This window comes from Leucoraja erinacea, chromosome 15 (assembly GCF_028641065.1).
Source record: "Leucoraja erinacea ecotype New England chromosome 15, Leri_hhj_1, whole genome shotgun sequence".
NCBI classification, from domain to species: Eukaryota; Metazoa; Chordata; class Chondrichthyes; order Rajiformes; family Rajidae; genus Leucoraja; species Leucoraja erinaceus.
Genome location: NC_073391.1, coordinates 6,851,539 through 6,877,530, shown reverse-complemented (window position 1 = coordinate 6,877,530; position 25,992 = coordinate 6,851,539). Strand labels below are relative to the sequence as shown.

General features: G+C 45.9%; 1 protein-coding gene across 3 annotated transcripts in view; it reads left to right on the top strand.

Moving 5' to 3' along the window:
• The window catches only part of LOC129703924 (adhesion G protein-coupled receptor A3), a 619,806-nt gene that overhangs the window by 488,549 nt on the left and 105,265 nt on the right, over window positions 1–25,992 (top strand). For all 3 annotated transcript variants that reach the window (XM_055646641.1, XM_055646640.1, XM_055646642.1), the window contains 2 exons: window positions 4,760–4,967; window positions 5,780–5,988. In XM_055646641.1, the coding sequence (XP_055502616.1) occupies window positions 4,760–4,967; window positions 5,780–5,988 (417 nt within the window). The remainder of the gene's footprint in view (window positions 1–4,759; window positions 4,968–5,779; window positions 5,989–25,992) is intronic.

Below are 25,992 nucleotides of genomic sequence, written 5' to 3'. Positions count from 1 at the left end.
TGAAGACAATTCAGTCGCCGGTACCTGTTGCCGGTTGACGTTGGTTGACGTAAGTTGTCGCCAATGGAATTAACCGAAGTCAGCACCCAGCGACAACCTTCGTCACCTTGCGACAACCTCCGTCATCGTGGCGCCAACGTACGACAGCACCTACGGCAGGAGAAGACAAGCTACGTCAAGCCCACAGTCGGCAAAAGGTTTTGAAGATTTTAAAATCCAGCAGCGACCAGAAAAACGTTATGACTCGTTAGGCGACTTGAGGAGATTACTCACGACCATATAGGTGTCATCCCGCGACCATGGGGCGACAGCCTAGTCGCCTGTAGTCGCCGAAAAAATCCCCTAAGTGGGAAAGGAGCTTAAGTTACAGTATGTGCTCTACAACTCTCCATAAGAACTTGACTTTGCCACGAGTTAAACAGCAAACAGCTGCAGAGCAGTAAGTGTGGAGAAAACCTAATTGATCACTTATTAACTGCGAGGCAATTTCCCCAGTGGGTTTCATTAGTGGACCCCATGTCGTGTTACAAACCTGGCAGTAAGTTCAAAACGTACATGATTGGCAGTGCATGTGCACGAGTCACAGAACTAATGACATCTAAAGGGATAAAATCTGGTGGTTCTGTTTAAAACCACTGGCAATGCCCACAAAATCCAGCCTAGCTTCAACAGATGGAAGCTGATGCACAGCTGTCCATCTTGATCTTGCCAGCCACTGGCACCTTGCAAAGCCCTGTGGTTGTGATAGTGACTGGAGCATTAGTGAAGATATGCTTCCCAAAGTACAAGTGCCTCATGCATTGTTGCTCTCTGAGTTACAGGTGGGTGCAAAAATATCTATCTCTGTCCACCAATACCTGTTGGATGGTGATTATAAAGTCTGGAACAGGTCATTCTTCTGCGCTGGGTGATAGGCAAAATATCATACGAATAAACAAAAAAAAAAATGGAATTTTTCTTTTTGGTAATAGGCAAGCACCACAATGTTGTTGCTCAGGTTTCTGTGATCTTATGTTTTGCAGAAGGTTATAATGACCATTTCAGTGTTGAGAATGTTGCTGGGGAGGGGCTTCTCAAATTGCCTTTCCTCAAGGATCTGCCAGTTAAAGAAGGAATCAATTCTGTAAGCGGAGACAAGGACTGATCCTTAGAAACTAGAGGATGATCTGATGGTTGAGATTGAGAGTTTTTGAAGCTGTGGAATAGAAAGGTGAAAGGGACAGTGGAAGTGAACACCAGCTACAGAATGAAAAGCTTGATACCTGTTGTTGGGCAAAGAAGAAATTGAGTTGAGGAAGTACACTGGAGCATTTCCTGAATAGATGTAAGAAATGCTTTCTTTCCAAACCTACAGTATATATTCTAATGCTTCTATGATGTGTGAGTTCAGGTTTGTTGCTGCTGGCAAAAATTAGTTTGGGCTTTCTTCCAGTTCTTCTTGACAAAACAAAATCATCCAAAGTGCTGCTGCTATTTTTTTATGTGGACCCAGAGGCTGATTCAGATCAATACAAATTGGTTTTATGCCAGCGAATGTTATAAGGAAAGACTCACCGTCTAAGAGAAAAATGCACCAACATTTCTGCCTGAAGTTACTCAATGAATCACTATGTATACTGACAACATTGTCACTCCCATTCTAACCATTATTTTTCATTTGGTATTATCCTCGAGAGCCCTAGTAATAGCAGTTTCCAGTAAATCCTTGATTTCATTGACAAGGTGATCCGTTGAAAACATTTCATTTTTAATGATTGTAATTACATTTTTTAAGTTATCTTAAATCCATCAAAAATATTCCTTTTCAAATACACTAACCTTTCCCTGTTATGAGCAGATTATTTTGAACCCAGTCTCACCTCCTTCAATTGCTGCGCTTGCCTTAAACTCAATGTCACTTGATATTTTATTACAGAGGGTTGCAAGGTCTAAGGGGGTGCAATTTTTGACACAACATATTACTAATGACCTGTAATAGTACTTGTCAGTGGAAGAGAACAGCGTGTCCAAAACAATATGATGCAGATGCGTGACGGAGGAATTACTGCATGTAGTATCAACAGATAGCGTTTATGCTTTTGTTCTATTTTTGTTTCCTTTAATTGTTGCCTTTTAACTCTGAATCAAATTTACAAATGCACAAAACAGGATGTATTAAACGTAAAAGAACAGCAGCATTTACTCATCACTACAAACCTATTAAATTATAAATTGCACATTTAAACCATTTATTTTGCATGATGATTTCATATAGTCGCAGGAAGAGGGTTATTCTCTTACCTCAAGATGTGTTATATTTTTCTGGCTGAATGGTGTATTGGAAATTGCCTGCACAAATTCAAATTGAAACTGTGTATAGGAGGCAGCTGGTTGTCATGGGAGCAGTACTGCAGATTCTAATTCCTGCTTCTGAGTAGCACTAACAGCAAAATGATGCTGAAGACATGGGTGAATAAATACTATCTGCTTACATTATCAGAGTTAATTTGCTTTATATAAAACACACCTGAACACTGATGTTTGCCTAATTACTGGCACGTACCACTGGACCAAAACTAAATATAATAAACATATGTGGATCACATGATGTAAAATCATATTTCATTTAGGAAATCATAAGCTTTTTACATTTTGAACTTGAAAAAAATTTTCAGAAAATATTTTCGATCTCTGTCCAATTGTGTTTTGGGTTGGTGTAAAAGTGTTATCTTTATCATAAATTAAAATTACCATCAACAAGAAATAATACAAAATGTGATCATATGATACATAAAGCTAATTCAATGATCATCAAACAAAAAACCTTATTCCAGAGTATATTTTTGAAACATTAACGAACGATGTACCATAATGAGTTTCAGCATTTCATGTTGGGGTATTTGTATAGAATCTCCAAACAGTAAGCTAAACACCCAAACGCATTAGTGAATAAGCATTCAGATAAAATTCCCTAGGGTGCTGGAGCAGTCAAAACAAGGCATCAATGAGCTTCTGCCTCCAGGTTCATTTTCACACTGGCAGTTACATACTGTGTGAAGATCATGTGCATGTTCATCATCTGATGTGGACATCCAACTCTGGAGAAGATTTATAAACCAGGAGGGGTAAGACTCCCATGGCTATCTGGTAAGGTCTTTATTTATCCATGGATTGGCACAAAATGCTAATAATCCTAACAAAAATATGTGATTCTTGTTAATGGGCAAACTAGATTCTGCACGGAGGTAATTCTGTCAATAAACAATGTTGACCTTGCTGATAGTAATCCTTTGATATTGTGTACATCAGGAATCAGAATGATTATTTCTACTGCACCGGTTTTCTTCGGTCCACAATAAAAGGAGCGTTGCAAAATTAGTATCTTCAAATCAGCACCTGCATAGCTCAATTGAGCATGCTGCCTTACGAGAAATCATTGAATATGGTGATATAACCGATATCTAGAAACAGCTTTCCTTGCACAATATTAGAAGATTTAATTAAGGCAAATAACTATCAATACACAACATTTCAAGAAGTGTCATTTGTAGGAATTATTCCTGGCTTCACCATTGTTTGTGTAGTCGCTTTTCTGGAGAATTAATCCCATGCTTTCTCATTTCTGTGACAAGGACAACATCGAGAATTTATTTGGTGGTGCCATTAATTCAATATAAGCTCACAATTTAAGGTTCCTGCTTTTGCTTGGATCACCTCTAAATTAAATCCAGTTTATTTATCTGTTTTTGAAAATGTAAAGAATGTCTGGTTTCAAATGTTATAGCTGGAGAGAATGAGGACAGACGCCAATGGCTTTTGTCATACACTTGAGCCAACAGGGAAGGAGACCATGTTAATATAATTGATGTGAAGCATCACACTTACTGGGCCATGCTTGCATTAACAGACTGGAACCAATAGCTGCTCCTCGCCATCGCCTCTGTTTTTCTCTTTTGGCATTTGCTGCAGAATGTATGTCAACCTCTACCTGGCTTAAAATATTAGATCTGTAGTGAATGTTTTTGCAAATCGCAAATCTGATTTACATCGTGGAGTAAATGACAAAGTTGTTGTTGTTTATCGATGACAACGTGCAACGTTGCAGACAAAGGTTTAAATAATACATCAATTAGAAGTTTATTCCTGGCCAATCAACAAAGAAAATAAAACTATTAAGTTTTAGCCCATGTGATTATTTAGTTTGTTTCCTAATGGCAATAGACTGCGAGTGTCTGATTTGTGATTAATGTGAAAAATAACAGACCACTATGAATAATCAGCATTTAAACAGGACAAGGGAAGACAGTGTTGCCTCTGTGTAGATTTAGAATTAAACTAAAATATGCATTCTCTCAGTGCTTACTTTGATTAGGCATTTAATTTGACTAATTTCATTATAATAGCGAACAAACACTTCTATGCAACCTTTTAGAAATTCATTTGGAATGCGAGTTGTCTGATTCTGTTGCAAGTGAAGGGTAAAAACCTGGTAGGTTGTCTCTTTAAATAAGATCTGCAGTATTGATGTAACCCTCTAGCATGGATGGTAGGAACCATTCTCACCTCTGCAGCAGGGAGCTTGACCAGAAAGGCTCTCTCAGGCACTGGAAATGTAGTTTGTTAAAATGCATTGAATTATAGCAATTCCCCTGGTTATGACTCCTTTTATTGGTAGCTCCCAATCTGTCGGTAAAAGAGACAGTTCATATGCCTTGCTGTGAAAGAAAATATTGAAAACAACAATGTTGTGACTCACATCTTTTCCTCTTTAATTCGACAGAACACCATAGCAGTGGCTTCAGTTCAGTTGCCACCATCAATTTTCACTCATTTCTTAACCTTGCACACTGTTGACAACTCATCCTGCAAGCTACAATTTATTGTATTCCGGAATGGAAAACTCTTTCCCAGTACAGGTAACTCATCAAACCTTGCTGATGATGGGAAGCGCAAGTGTGTCTCAACACCTATTGTTTTCATCAAAATAGGTAAGTTACTATCAGGATTTAAATCTCCCTAATAGTTAAAAAATGCTGCAGACAAGATAGCATTGAACTGCAATGTTTTACTGTGACAGACAATGAAAATGAATGCATTCCTGAGCAGTTTTTGCATTGAAATCCAGGTTGCTTTTCAAAAGATAGTATTTAACTAAGATAATCCTCGTTATATTTGCTGACCTTCAATGTATTGCTTCATGGGGATGTGGAAGGATTATTGATATCTAAAAGCTGCAACAAAATCTTGAATGTCAATTTCCATAATTCAAAATACTTATTCTATTAAATTATAATATTTATCCCACCCAAATGGTGTAAACGTATGTTAATGTTATAAGCATCTTTCGGGTGAATTACAAAACTGTAATGAATGTATGTCAGGTTGCTAAGTAGTGATAAACAAAATGCATTTCTAAAATGCTCTTAATTTAATTTGCCCCCTTTCAGGTGTAATTAAATTTTGTGGGGCAGAGTAGCGTTCACCTGACAATCTTCATGAAGCATAAACAAGGATATACACATGGGTTAAGGAAAATAAATTGCGCTGTTTGTTCTGAAATCCTCGCAAGACTTTGGATAATTATAATAAGATTTCTTTCCCTGATAACTTATTCTGATAGAATATTTTGTCAGAAGCTTTATGTTCTTTAATGACATTGCAGTTCACAATTTATGTTGCAAGCTATTGAAGCACAGAAGTATTTTTCAATGCTTCCAGTCCAGACCTTACGTATCTTTTGATTTTGTGTGCAGCCATAAGATTTCCCACTCCACTTACCTCATTTAATTTGCTTGTGCAGATGGGTGCAGCTTCGGGAACCTCAGCAAGCCCATCACCGTGGTACTAAGGCACTTTGCTCCGGGTGCGGACCCCACTGCAGCATATTGGGATTTTGACCTTTTGGATAGGCATGGTGGCTGGCATGCTGCAGGGTGCCACATAACAAACTCAGCAACCAATATTACCACCCTTCAATGTTTGCAATTCGGTAATTTTGCAGTTCTCATGGTGAGTACACGTCCTGATTATCTAGTAGAAAGTTAAACTTTGGCAGCAAACCATAACATTTACCATAACTCAGCCTTAATGAAAACTGAAATATTTTACCAACAGTCTCTCAACGAGATATCGGAGATTTAAAGGAAGCAAAATGTTGTAAGGAGTACTAAATATAAATAATTCAACATCATTTTTTTGCAGGCTGCAGTGCTTCAGTTGATTGCAGATGAACTTGTATCTGGAGAAATTATTCAATAAAAATAATAGGATAACCTGACTGCATGATTTATTTGTAGCATAATTTCCATTTTATGTTTGAGGTGTTCATGATGGTATTCATGGAAGGAGTTTGGTTTCATAATTGAATTTGTGTTGTATGGACTATTCCAATCAGGCATGAGACGCATGCACAGTTAAATGACATATTTAACAAAAAAAAATAGACAGTGGCATTCAGGACTGATTTTACACAGCAGTAGTTACCCTTTTGTTATCATAGTCTTGTGTGAGTTTATAATTGTTGACTGATATTGTCACCTTTAATATATATTTGGCATTCTTTCCGACAATAAACCCGGCATGGAATTAAAGATCGAATGGTTAGCTGCTGTAGATAGCTACATGGTGTAACCTAAAATGTTGTCAATGTATCCCAATTAATTTCAATGGCTGTGTGTGCCCCATGACACGCTCCTTCATTTCTGTGTAGACGTGTACTCCACATCGCAAGCAATTTACAATATGTATGTAAATTGAGCATCAACTCTGTCAAAGAAAGAGTAGGTGTGACAAATCTGAGAAATAGAGTACATGGCAAGATCAGTAGTATCAACGCTTACTTAGTATCCCCTTCCAGTTGCAGCAGTTTGTGAATATTGGATTTTAAAGTGTTTGATCTTTCTGAACAGGATATTTCTGATCGGTGAATTGAAGCATTAAATCCTATTCACACATGCCAAAATAGAATGTGTTGCATTTATAAAGTCATTATTTCAGCAGAATTACATCTAGATAAATAGGTTAATCTTGTTTACATTTTGAAAGGTTTGCAACTGTGTAAATGTCAAGGTATTGGTATGTATTTGTAAAAGGCAGTTGTAATGACGACTGTGGAACAGAGGACAAGTGTGTGCAGAATACTAATCTGCTGTCAGATGGAGCACAGATGTTGGCCAATCATAGCATAGGTCTGTGACGGTCTGTAATGTAATGTGATTATTATCATTCACCAAGGCATAAATCATCCCTCTTTGAAAATATTTTGAGTTTCTTCTCAAGCTTTTGGACGGAATCCAAAGTGGGAATATGTGGTTGAATACAAGTAGTTTATCGACATAACCACTTTCCCTCCAGAATTAAGTTTCCAAGGTTATGTTGTTTGAAAATAAGTAAAAAAACTTCTTACTAAACGGTTAAAAATAACTGTTGACAGTCCATAAGTGATGAATGGAACAAAAAAATCAAGCAGAGTGCATTTTCCATGTAGACTAACACGCCGGCTTGTTAATGAATAACCATGATAGCATGTAATGTGTTTTTGAAGGGTATTTCCAGTTGTATGCTGGTGAATGTGTCCAAAATTACAAAAGAATCTTGTGGCATTGAGAGTTCCCTGCATAAAGCCTTTGTATCATTGCCACCTCTTTACTAAATGTGGACACTTGCAAAGCACATTAGTATTTGGAAAAATAAATAGCAGCCAGTTCTTTGTAACAACTATTTTAATTAAATATACTAAATCTGAGCACATGTTAGCACCTTAATCTTTTATCGTACTTAGTAACTCAAGAGCATCCGAAATGTAATATAATAAGTATTTACACTGACAGCTGAAGCAAATCTTAGCTGCAGGTAGTTTCACGGAACTCTGTCACCTAATGTACACTTACCCTTTCAGCCAGAAACCCCAATAATAATCCCAATGCTAACAAGCATATATCTGGCACCATTATAATGCAGACAATAATATTGGAGGTATGTTGTAGTAGTATTGTAATTGGGAGCATGTAGAGTGATTAAAAACCAGTACTGAATCCCTTTCATCTTGAACAAGGTTTTATGTTAATTCTTCACCAAAACTAAATACATGTCGGGAACTTGAATATTTATACCTGACTTAACATGAAATGAAGCCTCTCTGTAAGTAGTACTGAGGCTGCTGCATTTTAAGGACATTTCTTGTGGCTTTGAACAAAATCAACTTTCACATTTGTGAAACAGAAATATTTAATTCCTCTTCATGCAAGTTATTTCATTGCATCATATATAATACTTGTGTCTTCAGATTTGTTGGTACCTGGACAAACCTGTATCTTTTTATAATAGACACAAAATGCTGCAGTAACTCAGTGGGTGAAGCACCATCTCCAGAGAGAAGGAATGGGCGACATTTTGGGTCGAGAACCTTCTTCAGACTGATGTCAGGGGAGGGGGCGGGACAAGGATAGAATGTAGTCGGAGACAGTACGATTAGTGGGTAAACTGGGAAGGGGATGGAGAGAGAAAGCAAGGGCTATCTGAAGTTAGAGAAGTCAATGTTCATACCTCTGGGGTGTAAACTACCCAAGCAAAATATGAGGTGCTGCTCCTCCAATTTGCGCTGGGCCTCACGCTGACAATGGAGGAGGACCAGGACAGAAAGGTCAGATTGGGAATGGGAGGGGTAGTTGAAGTGCTGAGCCACCAGGTGATCAGGTAGATTAAGACGGACTGAGCAGAGGTGTTCAATGAAACGATCGCCGAGCCTCGCTTGGTCTCTCCGATGTAGAGAAGTTGACACCTGGAACAGCAAATACAGTAGATGAGGTTGCAAGTGAAATTATCTTTTATAGTGTTTGACTAGCAAGTAGGATCACTGACATCTTGCAATAATAAGTGCTGTTATGTATCAGCCATTGCACTGTGTCCCATACAGCTTTGTTGTAGCTCTTTTGTCTCTGAGTCCGATGATTATGGGCTCAAAACTCAACTCCCATATTTCAAAAATAAATCTTTTTATCCCAATGCTACTTTTGGGACCTTTTGCTGCTGTATACCATTCTTTAAACTTCTAAAGTGCTTCCTAGGTTGTGAAATTCTATAATCTGTACTGATGTTGTGAGAATTGTAGTATAAGTACAAGCCTTATCATTCTTCTGGCTTCCCCTTAAATGTCTCATTCATTGATAGTGTATTGGTGGAGTTCTGTGGATAAACAGAGGTAGAGTTTGAAGCAGTTTAATAATTGTCAACTAAACAGCAGTGTATAGTAGAAAAATACATCAAATTCATCTTACATGGTCAACATAGTTGTTAAATGCTTACTCGTATACACACTACCCTTCCTCCCATATACGTAAACAAGGAATAAGATCAGACTAACCATCAACCATTTTCATGCATGAGATTTTACAATGATTAACTATTACATCAGTATACCATTGTAAATCAGGCCAAGTATGAATCTATTCTATCCCCTTCACCCCTCATCCACTGAATTCTTCAATACAATTGCTATTTTCAAAGTATCCACTCCAGACACAAGTAATTCCAATGGGATCTCTTCTTTAACAGGCCTCATACACATCTGGGCTCACATCCTTTTCTTCGTTTGTAATTGCCTTCATGACTCAGAATACATTGTATTAATAATATTCTGGATGTCATCTTCTTGATATCAATGGTATGCCCTAACCTGTACACATAAAACTTCACAAAGATTCTAATAATTCATCAATAATATCTATATATATATAAAACTCTCGCCCCATCCGACCGCCTGCCGTACGGCGCCCTTCCTGCCTTTCGATTCGTTCCCGCCGTGCGATGTCACAATGCCCGATGCTCGCGGACGTCCAATCACGATGCCCGACGCTCGCAGACGTCCAATCGGAATGGATCCATTTGCATGTACGGCTTCCGGCCGCGTTTCTTCCTTTGATTCACCGCAACTCCGAAACCGGACGCAAAATCGCCGACATATTTTCCATTTCGGTAGAGATTTCGCATTTCTTTCTAAGTATCCGCTCCTCATTACATTTCGTCGTGTTTAAGTACACTTTTTTAATACTTCACCCCCACCCACCACAATATTTCAAAAATAAACTGGCTTCTCACCCATAGAAGCAGCATCTGCTCCAGCCCCTGGTGAACGTTCTATCGTGTGATGTCACAATGCCCGATGTTCACATATGTCCAATCGGAATGGATTCATTTACATATGCCTTTGCAGGAGCCCAGCCCATGGTGAACGTTCCATCGTGTGATGTCACAATGCCCAATGCTCAAATACATTGTTGCCACAGAGAACGCTTAGTGATTATTCAAATTCTTCACTAACTGTCATTCTGACTTTGCTTGTGAAGAGAAAAGTCCTGAATTGCATTTGTCTGATGCAGGAAGATTGTTCCAGATGTTGGGGAAGTCCAGGACAAGCGGGACACAGTTTAAGGATAAAGGGGAAATCCTTTAGTACTGAGATGAGGAAAACATTTTTCACACAGATAGTGGTGAGTCTCTGGAACTCTCTGCCACAGAAGGTAGTCGAGGCCAGTTCATTGGCTATATTTAAGAGGGAGTTAGATGTGGCCCGTGTGGCTAAAGGGATCAGGGGGTATGGAGAGAAGGCAGGTACAGGATACTGAGTTGGATGATCAGCCGTGATCATATTGAATGGCGGTGCAGACTCGAAGGGCCGAATGGCCTACTTCTGCACTTAATTTCTATGTTTCTATGTGTCCCTCTCCTCACCCCTCTCCCTCTGCCACCCATCTCTCTCTCTCCCCCACCTCCCTTCCCTCTCTACCCCACCCCCTTCCCCTACCACTCTGTCCCTCTTCCACCAGTCTCTCTACCCCTTCCTCCCCACTCTCCCACTTCTCTCCTCTTACCCCACCCCTCTCCCTCCCTCACCCCTCTTTCTACCGTTCCCTGTCACACGCCTTCCCCTACCCCGTCCCTCTTCCACCACTCCCCGTCCCTCTTCCACCACTCCCCCTACCCCTACTCCCCCTGCCCACTCTCTCCACTTCTCTCCTCCTTCTCTCCTCCCCCTCTCCTCACCTCTCTCCCATCCCTGTCTCCCCCACCCCTTCCCTCTCTACCCCACCCCCTTCCCTCTCCCCGCACCCTTCCCCTCTGTCCCTCTTCCCACCACTCCCCTTCCCCTCCCTCTCCCCACTTCTCTCCCCTTACCCCACCCCTCTCCCTCCTCCACCCCTGTCTCCCCCTCCCTTCCCCTCTCTCCCCACCCCTTCCCCCTACCCCTCTGTCCCTCTTCCACCACTCCCCGTCCCTCTTCCACCATTCCTGCTACCCCCTCCCCCCTCCCTCCCTCCCTCCCCACTCTCCACACTCTCTCCACTTCTCTCCCCCCCCCTCCCCCCCCACACTCTTTCCCCTCTCTCCCCCCCCAATCCCACCCATCCCACTCTCCCACTCCCTCCACACTCTTCCCCCTCTCCCTCCTCATTCCCTTACCGTGCACAGTCTCTGCCTTTAAGAAGGAACTACATATGCTGGAAAATCGATGGTCGACATAAAAAAAAGTTGGATAAACACAGCGGGTGCGGCAGCATCTATGGAGCGAATTGAATGGTCAACGTTTTTTTGGCCGAAACCCTTCTTCCGCGTTTCGGCCAAAAACGTTGCCCTTTTCCCTTCGGTCCATAGATGCCGCCGCACCCACTGAGTTTATCCAGCTTTTTTGTTGTTGTTCCAGCCTCTCTCTCTCTCTCTGCCCATCTCTCTTCTCTCGACTCATGCACCCCGCTCCAACCCCCCCCCCCCCCACCTCTCTCCCCATCCTCTCCTCCCCCTCTTCTTCTCCTCTCCCTCCCCCACCACTCCACCCCCTCCTCCTCCCCTTCCTCACACAATATTTTTTGTGGGGGCGGGTCCACAGTGCGTGTGACTGTTTGTGGATGCAGCCACGTGCTCTCCATTCAAGAAGACGCTCATCTGTTTGTGGAGGCACGAGCTTAGTGTGTGACCAAAGATCTTATAGCGGAGCTCACCGCTACAAGATCTTTGTGCGTGACGACACACGCTCCCCCCCCCCCCCCCCCCCCCTTTGGTGCCGGAGGTGCGCGCAGCATCTGAACGTTCAGCGATTGTTCGAATTCTTCACTAACCGTCATTCTGACTTTGCTTGTGAAGAGAAAAGTCCTGAATTGCATTTGTCTGATACAGGAAGATTGTTCCTGATGTTGGGGAAGTCCAGGACAAGCGGGACACAGTTTAAGGATAAAGGTGAAATCCTTTAGTACTGAGATGAGGAAAACATTTTTCACACAGATAGTGGTGAGTCTCTGGAACTCTCTGCCACAGAAGGTAGTTGAGGCCAGTTCATTGGCTATATTTAAGATGGAGTTAGATGTGGCCCGTGTGGCTAAAGGGATCAGGGGGTATGGAGAGAAGGCAGGTACAGGATACTGAGTTGGATGATCAGCCATGATCATATTGAATGTGGTGCAGGCTTAATGGTCCGAATGGCCTACTCCTGCACTTAATTTCTATGTCTCCCTCTCCTCACCCCTCTCCCTCTCCCACCCATCTCTCTCTCCCCCACCCCCCTTCCCTCGCTACCGCCACCCACCTTCCCTCGCTACCGCCACCCCCTTCCCCCTACCCCTCTGTCCCTCTTTCACCACTCCCCCTACCCCTCCCTCCCCACTCTTCCACTTCTATCCCCTTACCCCATGCCTCTCCCACCCCCCCACCCCTCTCTCTTCCCCTCCCTCCCACACCCCATCCCCTACCCCTCTGTCCCTCTTCTACCACTCCCGCCCCCTCTACCCCTCCCTCCCTCCCCACTCTTTCACTTCTCTCCCACTCTTTCACTTCTCTCCCCCTCTGTCTCTCCTCCCCCTCTCCTCACCCCTCTCCTCCCCCCCTCACCCCCCTTTCCTGTTTACCCCCGCCCCCTTCCCTCTCTCCCCCCCCCCACCCCCTTCCCCCTATACCTCTGTCCCTCTTCCATCACTCCCGCTACCCCTCTCCACCTTCCCTCCCCACTCTTCCACCTCTCCCCCCTCCCCTCCCCTCTCCACTCCCTCCTGACTCTTTCCCCTCTTTCCCCCCACCCACTCTCTCCCCATCCCTCCCTCCTCCCCATCCCCCTCCCCCCCCACATCTCTCTCCCCATCTCTCACCCCCTACCCCGCTCTCCTTTCCCTTTCAAATCTATCCCGTTTCCTCCTCCTCCCTCCCCTCTTCACACCTCACGCCCCCCCCCCCCCCCCCCCCCCCCCCAAACGCTGTTGGGGAAAACAGACCCAACGGGTCTGCATTTGGTCTAGTAACATTTATAACTATACCTTGCATTGGGTAGATTTGTGGATAACATGAATTTAGTGTCAGCATTCTCCACTTGTGCCTCAAAGCTTTGCACTTTCCTGTCTTTGCATTAACACCACTTTGCACCCTGGCTCCCACTTCGACTCACTGCAGACAGTAAACACATTTGGAGTTGCAAAGTCATCGCCTTTAACTTTTCCTTTCTGAATTGTCTGATTTTAATAGGTTATTAACTATTGTGGCATCCTTCAAAAATCTTCAGAGCATTTGAACTGATTTTCAATGAAGTCCACTCTCAAAACATTTCACTCATTCCTTGCTTGATTCAAAACAGTAAAGGCTGAAAACAGTTTTCAGATCAAGGATTATCTGCAGAAAAAGAAACAGTTAATGTTTCAGGTGCAGGACCCTTCATCAGACATAGTTCTCACAAAGGCCCCCCAGACCTGAAACACTGACATTTTCTCTCACCACAGATGCTGCCTGTCCTGCAAAATGTTGCCAGCATTTTTTCTATTTTTATTTCAGATTTCCAGCATCTGTAGATGTTTCGAACATTTCATCCACGTGACTCAGTCCATTCAATAATTTTGCAACCAACAAACGCCGAGTAGACATTAGGATCTTCTCCACAAATTGCGCAGATTCATCTTCTCTACCTGTATTAGTTTTGCAGTTTTGCAAGGTCCAGCCTATCAGATATATTACATAGTGCCCTGTGCTGAGCCTTCTGCTTCTCATCTTGTTTGTGAATTCTTGTATTTACAAAAGCTGCAGTCCATAAACTTCTCTGATCTGACTCACACATGATGTTCTGATTGCACACTCTTCTTCTGAACTACCTGGCAGTTAAATATGACGTTGTTGAGGCCGTGTTTAGAGTATTGTGTTCTGTCTGGGCACCATATTATAGGAAAGATGTTGTCAAGCTGGAAAGGATACGGAGAGGATTTACAAGGATGTTGCCAGGACTCGAGGGTCATAGCTATAGGGAGATGTTGAGTAGGCTGCAACTCTATTCCTTGAAGCGCAGGCAGATGAAGGGTGATCATATAGAGGTGTATAAAATCATGAGAGGAATAGATCAGGTAGAAGCACAGAGTCTTTTGCCCAGAGTAGGGGAATCGAGGATCTGCGGACATAGATTTAAGGAGAAGTGAAAAAGATTTAATAGGAATCTGAGGGGTAACTTTTTCACACAAAGGTGATAGGCATATGGAATGAGCTGCCAGAGGAGGTAGTTGAGGCTGGGACTATTGCAACATTTTAGAAACAGTTAGATAGATCCATGGATAGGACTGGATTGAATGGATATGGGCCAAATACAGGCAGATGGAACTAATGTACCGGGGATATGTTGGCTGGTGTGGGCAAGTTGGGCCTAAAGGCCTGTTTCCATGCTGTATGACTCTATGACTCCAAGAGTATAGTCCCTGTATTCTGAAATTGCCAAGTTGTGGTCAAAGTCATGCCTTTGACTCTGGCTATTCATAATGAACATTAACGTCCGAAACATCACCAATTCCTTCTCTCCATAGATGCTGCCTCACCCACTGAGTTTTGCCATCATTTTGAGTCTGTCTATGATTTTACCAGCATCTGCAGTTTTTTCTTAAACATAATGAACATTCTCCCACTTATCCCATACTCATCCTCTGGATCACCTCAGCATGGCTAATTTTCTGGCCACTTTGCAATTTTGTTTTACAAATCTGTTCCTCAACTTCATGAATACCTCAATGTCACGGCTACTACCACTGGTGTTTCCATAATCAACACCTTTAGCCTATTACTTTTTCTGCTATCATGAAGCCATACCCAGTTTCCTTGTTGATCTGTGATAAAACAGACCAAAAGCCCAGGCATTGCTTGTCACTTAGTCTACACTGCAAATTCATAACTCACAAAGAATGTCTTCAATATGCTTTTTATGTCTCTGATGCAAATACCCTTTGGTGATATTATCTGCTCTCATTGCAAACCATGTCAGGTCACATCACATTCCCATTCACTGCCACGCTGCTTCACCACTGGCCTCAGGTCTATGTTGCGCTACTTCCCTCTAGTTGTCTTAACACAAAACACATATATGCTTCAGGCAAATCGCTGACCTACCTTCGCTTTGCTATTAACAGCTTGGCTCTGTTTTCAGTTCAAGCTTCACATGCGATGTCAGATGCACTGTTGTCAAATTCCACTGCAGTTGTGCAGGTGCATCACTCACCACACTTTGGAGGGAGCTGACTTTATTCGCTAGACTGTCAGCCAGGCTATATTTTCTCTAGCCATCCCGTCAAATGCACGGTAGCAACTCAATTATTAATTTCAATGGTAACCTTTTCAGATTGCAGCCTGCAGTTGTGTTCCCCCTGTATGTAATAGCTGGAGACACTTTGGCTTTTCTTAAGCTTTCCAGACCAGCATTTTACCCTGGGCAGGGCAGTGCATGCTGAATGTTGAGTAGACACTGAATCTCCTTGCTGTACATTGTAAAACACACTGGACAACCCTTCTGGAGCCCAATGTCCTTTTGCTTGACCTCACAGAGAATGGTGCCCTGGCCAGTGACAGATCAGGGCTGCAGTATCAATGAGTTTACTTATAGTTATTTCTGAAGAAGGGTCTCGACCCGAATCGTCGCCCATTCTTTCTCCCCAGTGATGCTGCCTGTCTAACTGTGTTACTCCAGTATTTTGTGTCTATCCAACATCAAGAAGATGGCCTGAAACATATTGTCCTTTTTGTTCTCTTTGGGGATCCAGCAGATACAGTTAAGCATTCCTGTTTTCTGAAACCAGAAATAAAAGCAGAGAATACTGGAAAACCTTGGCAGATCAGGTAGCATCTGTAACAGGGAAAACGTTAACATTTCTAGTTGGAGACAGTTCATCAGAACTGGTCTCAGAAATGCCCTTCCCTGTGACAATTCTAATACCAGACATCTAGAAACTGGATGATTTGTGACATTTACAGTAAGGATTCCCACCTTTTGAACCCACTTTTTCCACTGAACCCACTTGCAGTATCCCTGTGACTTGGCTATCAAGAGCTTCATGTTTCCATTGCCATCTCTGTGGTCTTGTTGTCTATCTCAGCCTTGGAACTGTGCCTTGCATTAAGTAACCTCACCTTTTAAATACCATCTTCCCACAGTTGCCTATTTTATACTCTCCCTCCAAAACTAAATCCACCAGATTAAATCATTTCACCTGAATGTTATCATCTCTGTAAAAGATTCCACAAACCTGATTTCAATGATAACTGGAAATGGCACCTTAATGCCCCTGTCCCACTTAGGAAACCTGAACGGAAACCTCTGGAGACTTTGCGCCCCACCTAAGGTTTCCGTGCGGTTCCCGGAGGTTTTTGTCAGTCTGCCTACCTGCTTCCACTACCTGCAACCTCCAGCAACCACCTGCAACCTCCGGGAACCACACAGAAACCTTGTGTGGGGTGCAAAGTGTCCAGAGGTTTCCGTTCAGGTTTCCTAAGTGGGACAGGGGCATTAAGCTGCTGTTTTTAACCTATATATTAACCAATCATTTATTCTGGCCACTGGTTACATGTGCAAAACTTGAAATCTCAAAAGTATACAAATGTACTAGATAAAAAAGATCTCTTCAAGGATTTCAATGTTATCTTACATGTGACCTCAATTATGTTTGTGACGTTAGTTGACTCGTGAGTTTCATTCTTCAACTACCAGTGACAACAAGACTTCGCTTTTCTCCTGAATTGCTTCATTTCTCTCTTCGGAGATTTCCCCTGGGTGTCGAACAATATCACTTGTTCTCAGGAACATTTTCACTTGCTCCACATACAAGGTGAATAGTTGGGTCTGCTAATACCTCTCAAGGTCCCCAACGTATCCAACATGTCCACTGCCTATCATCATTGACACACCATTTAGAAAATCTCATTCCCTGGTTCTCTCGCAGTAGATTACTCTTCTGTTATTTCCTAAAGCAGTAATATCCCATCCACATTGTAGATGTAACACCAGTCGATTTATTTCTGTTACCTGCTACACTAAGGTACACTTGCACTTAAATAAACTGACATATACTGCTACAAACTATTAACAAAACAAATTTGTACAGGTATGATTTTGAAAAACACAGTACCATTAAACAAATACAATGTTTGTAGATGAGACTGAAAATCATAATGTTCCTGTAACAATGTTACTATCTATATATAGGGTTGGTGGGTACCTGGAACATGCTGCCAGGGGTGGTGGTTGAAGCAGATATATACTAGACCAAGTGCAGACCCGTTGGGTCTGTTCCCCCAACGTGTGGTTGTGGGGGGGGGGGGAGGCGGCATACAGCGTCACACACTAACTATCCCCTGCCCACCCCCCCCACCCCCCGCACTCACGCTAATTACCCCCCTTGATATTATATTAATATTATTAATTTGCTCGTTTTACCCCATAACCACCCTATCTACTGACGCATAGCCCCCAACTTGCAGTCACATCTAGAGGGGGGGGGGGGGGGGGGGGGGGTGGTGCGGGGGTAGATTGTGAGGGCAGAGGGAGAAGGGGCAGACACAGAGACAGAGACAGAGAGAGGAGCAAGGGCGATAGGGGGGTGGAGAGGAAGATAAGAGGGAGGGTGGGTGAGGGGGGAAAGGTGGGAGAGGGGAGGAGGGGAGGAGAGAGAGAGGGTGAGAGTGAGGGCGAGAGAGAGGGTGTGCTGAGAGGGGGTGAGGGGAGGTGATGGAGGGGAGAGAGAGAAGATAGGGGGAGAGAGGGAGGGGGAGGGAGGGGGAGGAGAGAGGGGGGAGATCAGGGAGGGGGAGATAGAGGGTACGGTGGTAGGGGTGTGTGGAGGGGAGGGGTTTTTAGGAGAGGGATCGTGGGGGAGGGAAGGAGGGCAGGAATGGGTGAAAACAGAGGGGAGAGAGAGGGGGATAGGAGAGAGAAGAGAGGGGAAGAGGAGAGGGGGAGAAGAGGAGAGGGGAAGGGGAGAGGGGGGGAAGATTAGAGTGGGAAGAGGAGAGAGGGGAAGAGGAGAGGGGGGAAGAGGAGAGGGGGGAGAGAGAGGGGGGGGAGAATGAGAGAGAGGGAAAGAGGGGGGAGAGAGAGAGAGTGAGAGGGGAGAGAGAGGGAGAGAGGAGAGAGGGGGAGAGAGAAGGGGGAGAGAGGAGGAGAGAGGAGAGGGGATTTGGAGAGGGGGAGAGAGGGGAGAGGAAGAGAGAGAGAGAGAGGGGAGAGATGGAAAGAGAGGGGAGAGGGAGGGAGAGAGAGAGAGGGGGAAGATAGAGGAGAGGGAGGCGAGAGGGAGAGGGGGGGGGGAGAGGAGAGGGGGCTGAGAGAGATGGGTGAGAGGAGAGGAGAGGGAGAGGAGGAGGGGGAGAGATAGAGATGGGGAGAGATAGAGAGGAAGAGGGGGAGAGAGAGAGAGAGGGGGTAGAGAAGGGAGAGGGAAAAGAGGTGAATAGAGTATAGAGGTGAGAGAGAGGAGGGAGAGGGGGGAATTGAGGAGGGAGGGGGAGAGAAAGAGAAGATGGGTATAGGGAGAGAGATAAGAGAGAGAGAGAGAAAGAGAGTGCCTTTTTACTTCAACCCAAACAACCATTTGCAGGCAGTGCTTTTTTACTTCATCAAACTAACTGTATATTCATTTTCAAACCAAATTAAGGGTACTCACAGTGCTGTAGACATTTGTTCAGTGTCATTCAGAGCTCAGTGACAGAGACTAATTGACAGAGCTCCAGCTTGCAGAGATTAATTGAGGCACACCACTTGCTGGTTTTATAGTCCCTTCCCCTGCCTCCAGCGGGGGCAGCAGAGAGAATGGGGAATTTTGTAAAAACATTAATATAAACTCTGTCATTTTTTTCATCGACGGGAAAAATCCTCGGCATACATACGGCGGAGGGGGCTCTGAGCAAGGTGGCCAAAAATGATGGCCGTAGGTGTCGGTGTTCTCTCGGAAATTGCAGCACAGATTGCCAAAACCGGTCAAGAACAGACTTTTAGTAATATTGATTGATGTCACTGATATGCAATGAAAATCGAAGACATTTGTGTTTAACACAGTCTGATTTAACCACAGTCTGATTTAACCACAAAACAGATTCTTCATAATTCTTTTTAACAGCTTTCATGCTTTGCTAAATGATGTGGGGCTCATTGTAGTTGATGCCATCATGCATACAGATATCTTGCTTTTTCACAGTGAGGAAAATCTAGGTATGTTATAAATGAGGCACAGCTGTTCCCTACTCATCTCTTTCAGGTGGAGTATTTGAAAAAAAAATCAGGTGGAGTATTTGAAAAATACTCTTGGTGGAGTTACATTTAATTTTTAGTGTTTAATGCGATTGGCTCACTGAGGTAATCACTTTAACTTTCCCCTATGAATTTGTCCCAACCTATGTATACTTCCTATTCATACCCCAACCCCATTCCCATGTAGAAAAAATGATGGACAAGTAGTAAGCATTTCCTCTCTCTGCATGGTTTTCTTTGCTATGTTTGTGATGGAGAAGGAAGAGAAACCACAACATACGGAGGCAACGAGAACAAGGCAACATGACAAAAAATGCCAACCAAACCGGGTCTGCTCTTAAAAGCAGGCTCCCAGAAAGAACAACAGATTTGATACGTTTCTGTGTTAGAAACGTGTGAACTTTCTACATGAATCTCTGGAACTTTATCTTTGTTCAGAAATTCTCTGAACATGTGGCTTTAGAAGTGACCTCAATCGTTATCGGGTTTGGCACTGTGTCCCTGAAAACAATCAAAGGGGCAGTGTATTGTATTATCCAGGGCAGCCGTTCAACAGCTTACGATTATTCTTTGCAGCAGGGTAGCACTGTTTAACAATTTTAGACTTCAGTTAACCAACAGAATTATTAGTGTGCCAATTATTAATTAGCACCTGTATAACATTTAATGTGCCAGTAGACTATCTTTTACTGTACGCAAAAAGGAAAGGATTGTTCACTGTGTCGGAAGGAACTGCAGATGCTAGTTTAAACTGAAGATAGAGAAAGATAGCTGGAGTAAATCAGCGGGTTAGACAGCATCTCTGGAGAAAAGGAATCAGTGATGTTTCGGGTCAAGACCCTTCTTCAGACCCTTCTTCGGGATTGTTCACTTTTGCAGCCAAGACCAGATAGATACTCTGAGGTACTGTGAGAAGTTGAGGAGCAAGTTCTCAGCTAATGACTCATCTTCAGTGTGGAAGGGCTTGCAAGAAATCACCAGCTACAAGAGGGAGCATAGATCGACCGGATGCGGGGGGGGGGGGGGGGGTTGGGGGGGGGGTGGGGGAGGGAGGAGGGTGTCTCCCTCCCATTGGTACGGAACATCTGCATTTTGCAGCTTGAAATTGTGCAATATGGTGCATACTGTAGTGAGTCTTTTAACTTACACTTGAAATGCAATATATATGCTTTAGTTCAATTGGATTGGTGCATTTTTGAAAGGGGGGAGGCAAGTGCGATCACTGATCAACTGGCCTTGGGGGTTCCCGGTGGAGGGAGTGGAGCACCCGAGTGGGGAGAGGGTGTGTGAAGAAGAAGGGTGTCCCCCCTCCCAGGGTAGGAACTTTTGAAATTTGAATGTATAAAAATCATGTTTTAAGTGCACTGTAGAAGTCTGATTTTGCAATGTTTTTTGTAGGAAGTATTTTTAAGAGGTAACTTTTTAAGGGGTAACTTTATCCATACAAAGGGTGATGGGTGTATGGAACAAGCTGCCAGAGGAGGTAGTTGAGGCAGGGACCATCCTAACATTTAAGAAAAAGTTAGACTGATGCATGGATAGGACAGGTTTGGAGGTATGGACCAAAGGCAGGTGGCGTAGCTGGGACATGTTGGCGGGTGTGGGCAAGTTGCGCCGAAGGGCCTGTTTTCACACTGTATCACTCTATGACTACATTATACCTCCACCATGCATGAATGCTTCAAAATCAAGTGATCGAGTTTTATTGCCATATACTCAAGCATAGAAACATGGAAAATAGGTGCAGGAATAGGCCATCGGCCCTTCGAGCCAGCACTGCCGTTCAATATGACCATGGCTATTCATCTAAGAACCTCTTTCCTGTTTTTTCCCCAAATCCCTTGATGCCGTTAGCCCCAAGAACTAAATGTAACTCTCTCTTGAAAACATCCAGTGAATTGGCCTCCACTGCTTTCTGTGGCAGAGAATTCCACAGATTCACAACTCTCTGCGTGAAGAAAGATTGTCCTCATCTCAGTCCTAACTGGCCCTCCCCCCCCACCTTTATTCTTAAACTGTGACCCATGGTTCTGAATGCCCCCAACATCAGGAACATTTTTCCAGCAGTTACAGTAAGTGAAAATCTAGCAGGCAAGCAGGATGCTTTCACCAACCACCCCCATTTGAAGTCCACTATCTTCCACCCTATCTACCCAGTGCTTGGTACTTACTTCCAGCAGCCACTGGTTGTCCTCCAGGATGCACCGAGCCACAGCCTGATCCATGCTGGTCACCTGGGCGAATTCGGCACAGAGACTCTCACGGCAACGGCGCAACGCTTCGATGCCTCCGATGGCCCGGCACTGTTGCACTGAGGCTGCAGTGAGCGACTCGCCAGCCCGGCAAACACTCACCAGCCCCGCTCCCCGTCCGCATCTGTCCCCGCCGCTGCGTCTGCTTCCAACACCCGTGGCCCATGCAGTTGATATGAGTTTTGAAATTTTCGTTGATCACAGAATTTCTCACAACAGAGCGAGAGAAATTTGTAATCAGCGTGAGAATTTGGTGAAATGCGTGATCTCTCAACCTCCATGCTGGGAGAATGGCAGCCCTCCCCCTCTCAATCCCCCTCTCTCTCCATTTCTCCCTCCCCCTTTCCCTCCCTCAACCCCCTTCTCTCTTTCCCTCCCTCCCCCCCCCCCCCCTCCCCCCCTCTCCCCCTCTCCCTCCTCCCCTCTCCTCACCCAGAGCCGCGAAATCTCATCTCACTCTCATCCCCCAGCTCCCCTATCCTCCTCTCCACCCTCTGCGACTCATGGAATCCTCAAACAAAAATCCTCCTTCCTCCCCCTCCCCCTCTCTCTCCTCCCCCCTCTCGCTCCGGGCGGAGACTCTCGAACCCTGTCTCACACCTCTCCCTCATCTCCCTCTCCCCTTCCCCTCTCCTCTCCTCACCCCCTCTCTCTCCTCTCTTCCCCTCTCTCTCCCTCTATCCTCCTCCCCCTTCTCTCTCTCCCTCTCCACCTTCTCCTTCTCTCCCCCCCACCCTCACCCTCTCCCAAGCCCCCTTCATCCTCTCCCCTCTCTCCTCCCCTCCTCCCCCCTCCTCTTTCCCTCTCTTCTTTCCCTCCTACCCTCTCTCTCCTCCTCCTCTCCTCCCCTCTCTCTCCCCCCTCTCCTCTCTCCTCTCTTCCCCTCCTCCCCCCTCTTTCTCCTCCCTCCCCCTCTCTCTCCCTCTCTCTCCTCTCTCTCCCTCTCTCCTCTCTCTCTCTCCTCTCTCTCCCATCTCCCTCTCCCTCTCTCTCTCCCTCTCTACCCCTCTCTCTCCCTCTCTCCCCTCTCTCTCTCCCCCTCTCTCTCTCCCTCCCCCCCCCTCTCTCCCCCATCTCTCTCTAGAACCTCTCTCCCCCATTCCCCTCCTCCCCCCTCCCCTCCCCTCTCCACTCTCCCCCTGGCCTCTCTCTCTCCCCCTCTCTTTCTCCTCTGTCTTTCTATCTCTTCTCTTTCCTCCTTTCCTATCTCTCTCTCATTTCCCCCTCCCCTCCTCCCTCTCTCTTTTACCACCCCTCTCACTTCCCCTCTCTCTCTCCCATTCTCTCCTACCCTCTCCTCCCTCTCCACCCCCTCTCTCTCTCTCGTTCTTCCCTCTCACTCTCTCTCTCTCTTCCCTCTCTTCCCCCCCCCCCCATCTCCCTCCCCCCTACCCCCTCCCTAGTCCCTCTCTCTCTCCCCTCTCCCTCTTCTCTCTCTCCATTCACACCCCCTCTGTCTCTCCTCTCTCTCTCCTCTCACCCTCCTCTCTCTCTCCCCCCGTCTCACTGTTTCCTTCCCTTCTCTCTCTCTCCACCTCCCTTTGAGAGTCTGTCCCTTCGGCACAGAAACTCAGCGGCGCTTCCGACGCCCCCTACGGCCCGGGACTCGCTCTATCCGGAGCGCTCCATGGCCAGAGCTGCAGCGAGCGAGCCGCCAGCGCCGCAAACACTCGTCAGCGCCGCAAACACTCGACAATCCCGGCTCCCCGCATCTGTTCTCGCTGCTGGTTCTGCTCCCATCCCTCCCGCAGCCCCTGCTCTCCAACACCCGCGGACCATGCAGTTTATCCGAGTTTTGAAATTTCCGTTGATCACAAATTTGTCACCACTGAGCGTGAGGGTGTGAGAGTTTGCTTGAGGGCGTGAGTCTCACGCTCAAAGCGTGAGAGTTGGCAGCCCTGCTGTACCCAAAAAACCATGATTATTGGTCTTAATATCTGCAGGCCTGTCGCACTGATCTCTGTAATCACGATGACCCTTGAAAGACGTGCTGGCCCATCTGAAAAATATCACAAACCCCCTGCTGGACCTCCTGCAGTTTACGTAACGGGCCAATAGATCAGTGGATGACGCAGTCAACTTAGGCCTGTACTTCATCCTACAGCACCTAGACCACCAGGGGACCTAAGTATGGATTTTGTTTGTGGATTTTAGCTCTGCATTCAACACCATTGTGCCAGAGCTACTACATTCCAAACTCTCCCAATTGTCTGTGCCTGAACACCTCTGTCAGTGGATGACGAACTTCCTGACAGACAGGAAGCAGCATGTGAGGCTGGGAAAGCACATCTCAGACCCGCTGACCCTCAGCATAGGAGCACCACAAGGCTGCGTACTCTCCCCTCTCCTCTACTCTCTCTACACCAACGACTGCATCTCCACAGACTCCTCTGTCAAACTTCTCAAGTGGGCGGATGACACAACCTTGATTGGACTTATACAGGGCGGGATTCGCGAACTTGCCGACAGGACACGGAAGTGCCTGAACAGAAAGGCTCCCCCCGCTCCGAGCCCATCACCACCCCCTCGCCAAGGCTCGTGCTCGGCGCGCCCGTGGGGTTCATGACGAGGCATCGCGCATATGGCTCCCTCGTCAAGCCTCCTCTTCCCTCCCCCGCTATAGATGAAGCTCTCACCAGCCCTCTGCATATCTCATAACGAGCTCTCTCTCTTCCGCGCCCGACCCACACATTAACGCTCGAGGTGATCTTCCCGGCTCCGGTGCTTTCTCTCCACACTATGCTCCCTAAAGCCGCCTATCGCTCCACCGTCATGAAGCGCATTGAGCCCAGCGACGTAGATCCCACCCTGACGCCCTTCCATCTCACCCCTTCCTGTCTGTAGGCAAAATTCCGTCTCGCATCCCCGTCAGTCTCAATCCAGTTTTGTGTCTCTCCACCAACTTGCAGAAGGTTTGACATCGGAGTCTGTGGGAGATCAGCTGCACGGTTAGGTGTAGAGGAGAGTCCAGGACGAGCGGCAGAGTATGCAGCCTTTGGTGGTTGCCTACTTTGCCTGGCCGAAGTCAGCGGGGCATCTGAGATGTGCTTCCCTGCCCATCAAATGCTGCTTTCCTGTCTGTCAGGAAGTTCGCTCATCCACTGCGACAAGGTGGTGTTTTGCAATGCAGCCTCAGACATTGGGAGAGCTCGCACACCCCGTACTCTGGCACAATGGGTGTTGCGAGCAGAAGCTAAAATCCAACCAAAATCCCTACTCGAGGTCCCTCTGTGGGTTCTCGCTGCTGTTGGATGATCGGTACAGCCTAACGTTTCCACTGCGTCCAACTCGCAGCCTGATCTATTGGCCCGTTACGTAAAACTGCAGGGGGTGCCAGCTAGTGGTTTTTGTGCATATTTTTCAGATGGCGCCCATGCACGTCTTTCAAGGGTCCATCGTGATTAAAATGCAGAGAGCATCTGCGACAGGGCCCTGCAGATCATGTAAGACCAATAATCCGATGGTTTTTTTGGGTACAGCAGGACTGCCCAACTCCGGCGCTGTTTGAGCGTAGCGACTCAACCTCCCGCACTCAATGAGAACTTCAAGCACCACCCTCACGGAGGCGCAGTGGCTGACAAATTTGTGCATTCAACGGAAATTTCATGCAAACCGTCATAAACTGCATGGTCCCGCGGGTGTTGTTGGAGAGCAGGGGTGCGGGAGGGATGGGAGTCAGAACCATCAGCGAGAACAGATGCGGGGAGCGGCCCTTGATGGTCGAGTGTGTTTGCGGCCGCTTGACGAGTGTTTTGACGGCGCTGACTCGGCTCGGCTCGCTGCCAGCTCTTGCCATGGAGCGCGCCGGGATCTAGAGCGAAGTCCCGGGCGTGCTAGGTCGCGTGGAAGCGCCGTCTGCCGCATCTGCCATCGAGAGCGTTCTTGGGCGCGGAGGGTAGAGAGGAGAGCGGGGGAGGGGAGAGAGAGAGAGGGCGAGAGGAGACAGTGAGATGGGGGGGGGAGGGATGAGGGAGAGAGACGAGAGAGGATCAGGGAATGAGGCACAGAGAGGGCGGAATGCGAGAAGGAGAGGGAGAAAGGGAGAGAAGAGAGGGATAGAGAGGGGAGAAGGGAGAGAGAGGGGAGAGTGAGGGAAGAGGGCGCGGAGAGAGAGAAGAGCGATAGAGAGGGAAGACGGAGAGAGGAGAGGAGGGAAGGGAGGAGAGGGAGGAGAGTGAGTTGAGGGTAGAGAGAGACATGAGAGAGGAGAGGGAAAGAGAGAGGAAGAGGGGGGAGAAACGATAG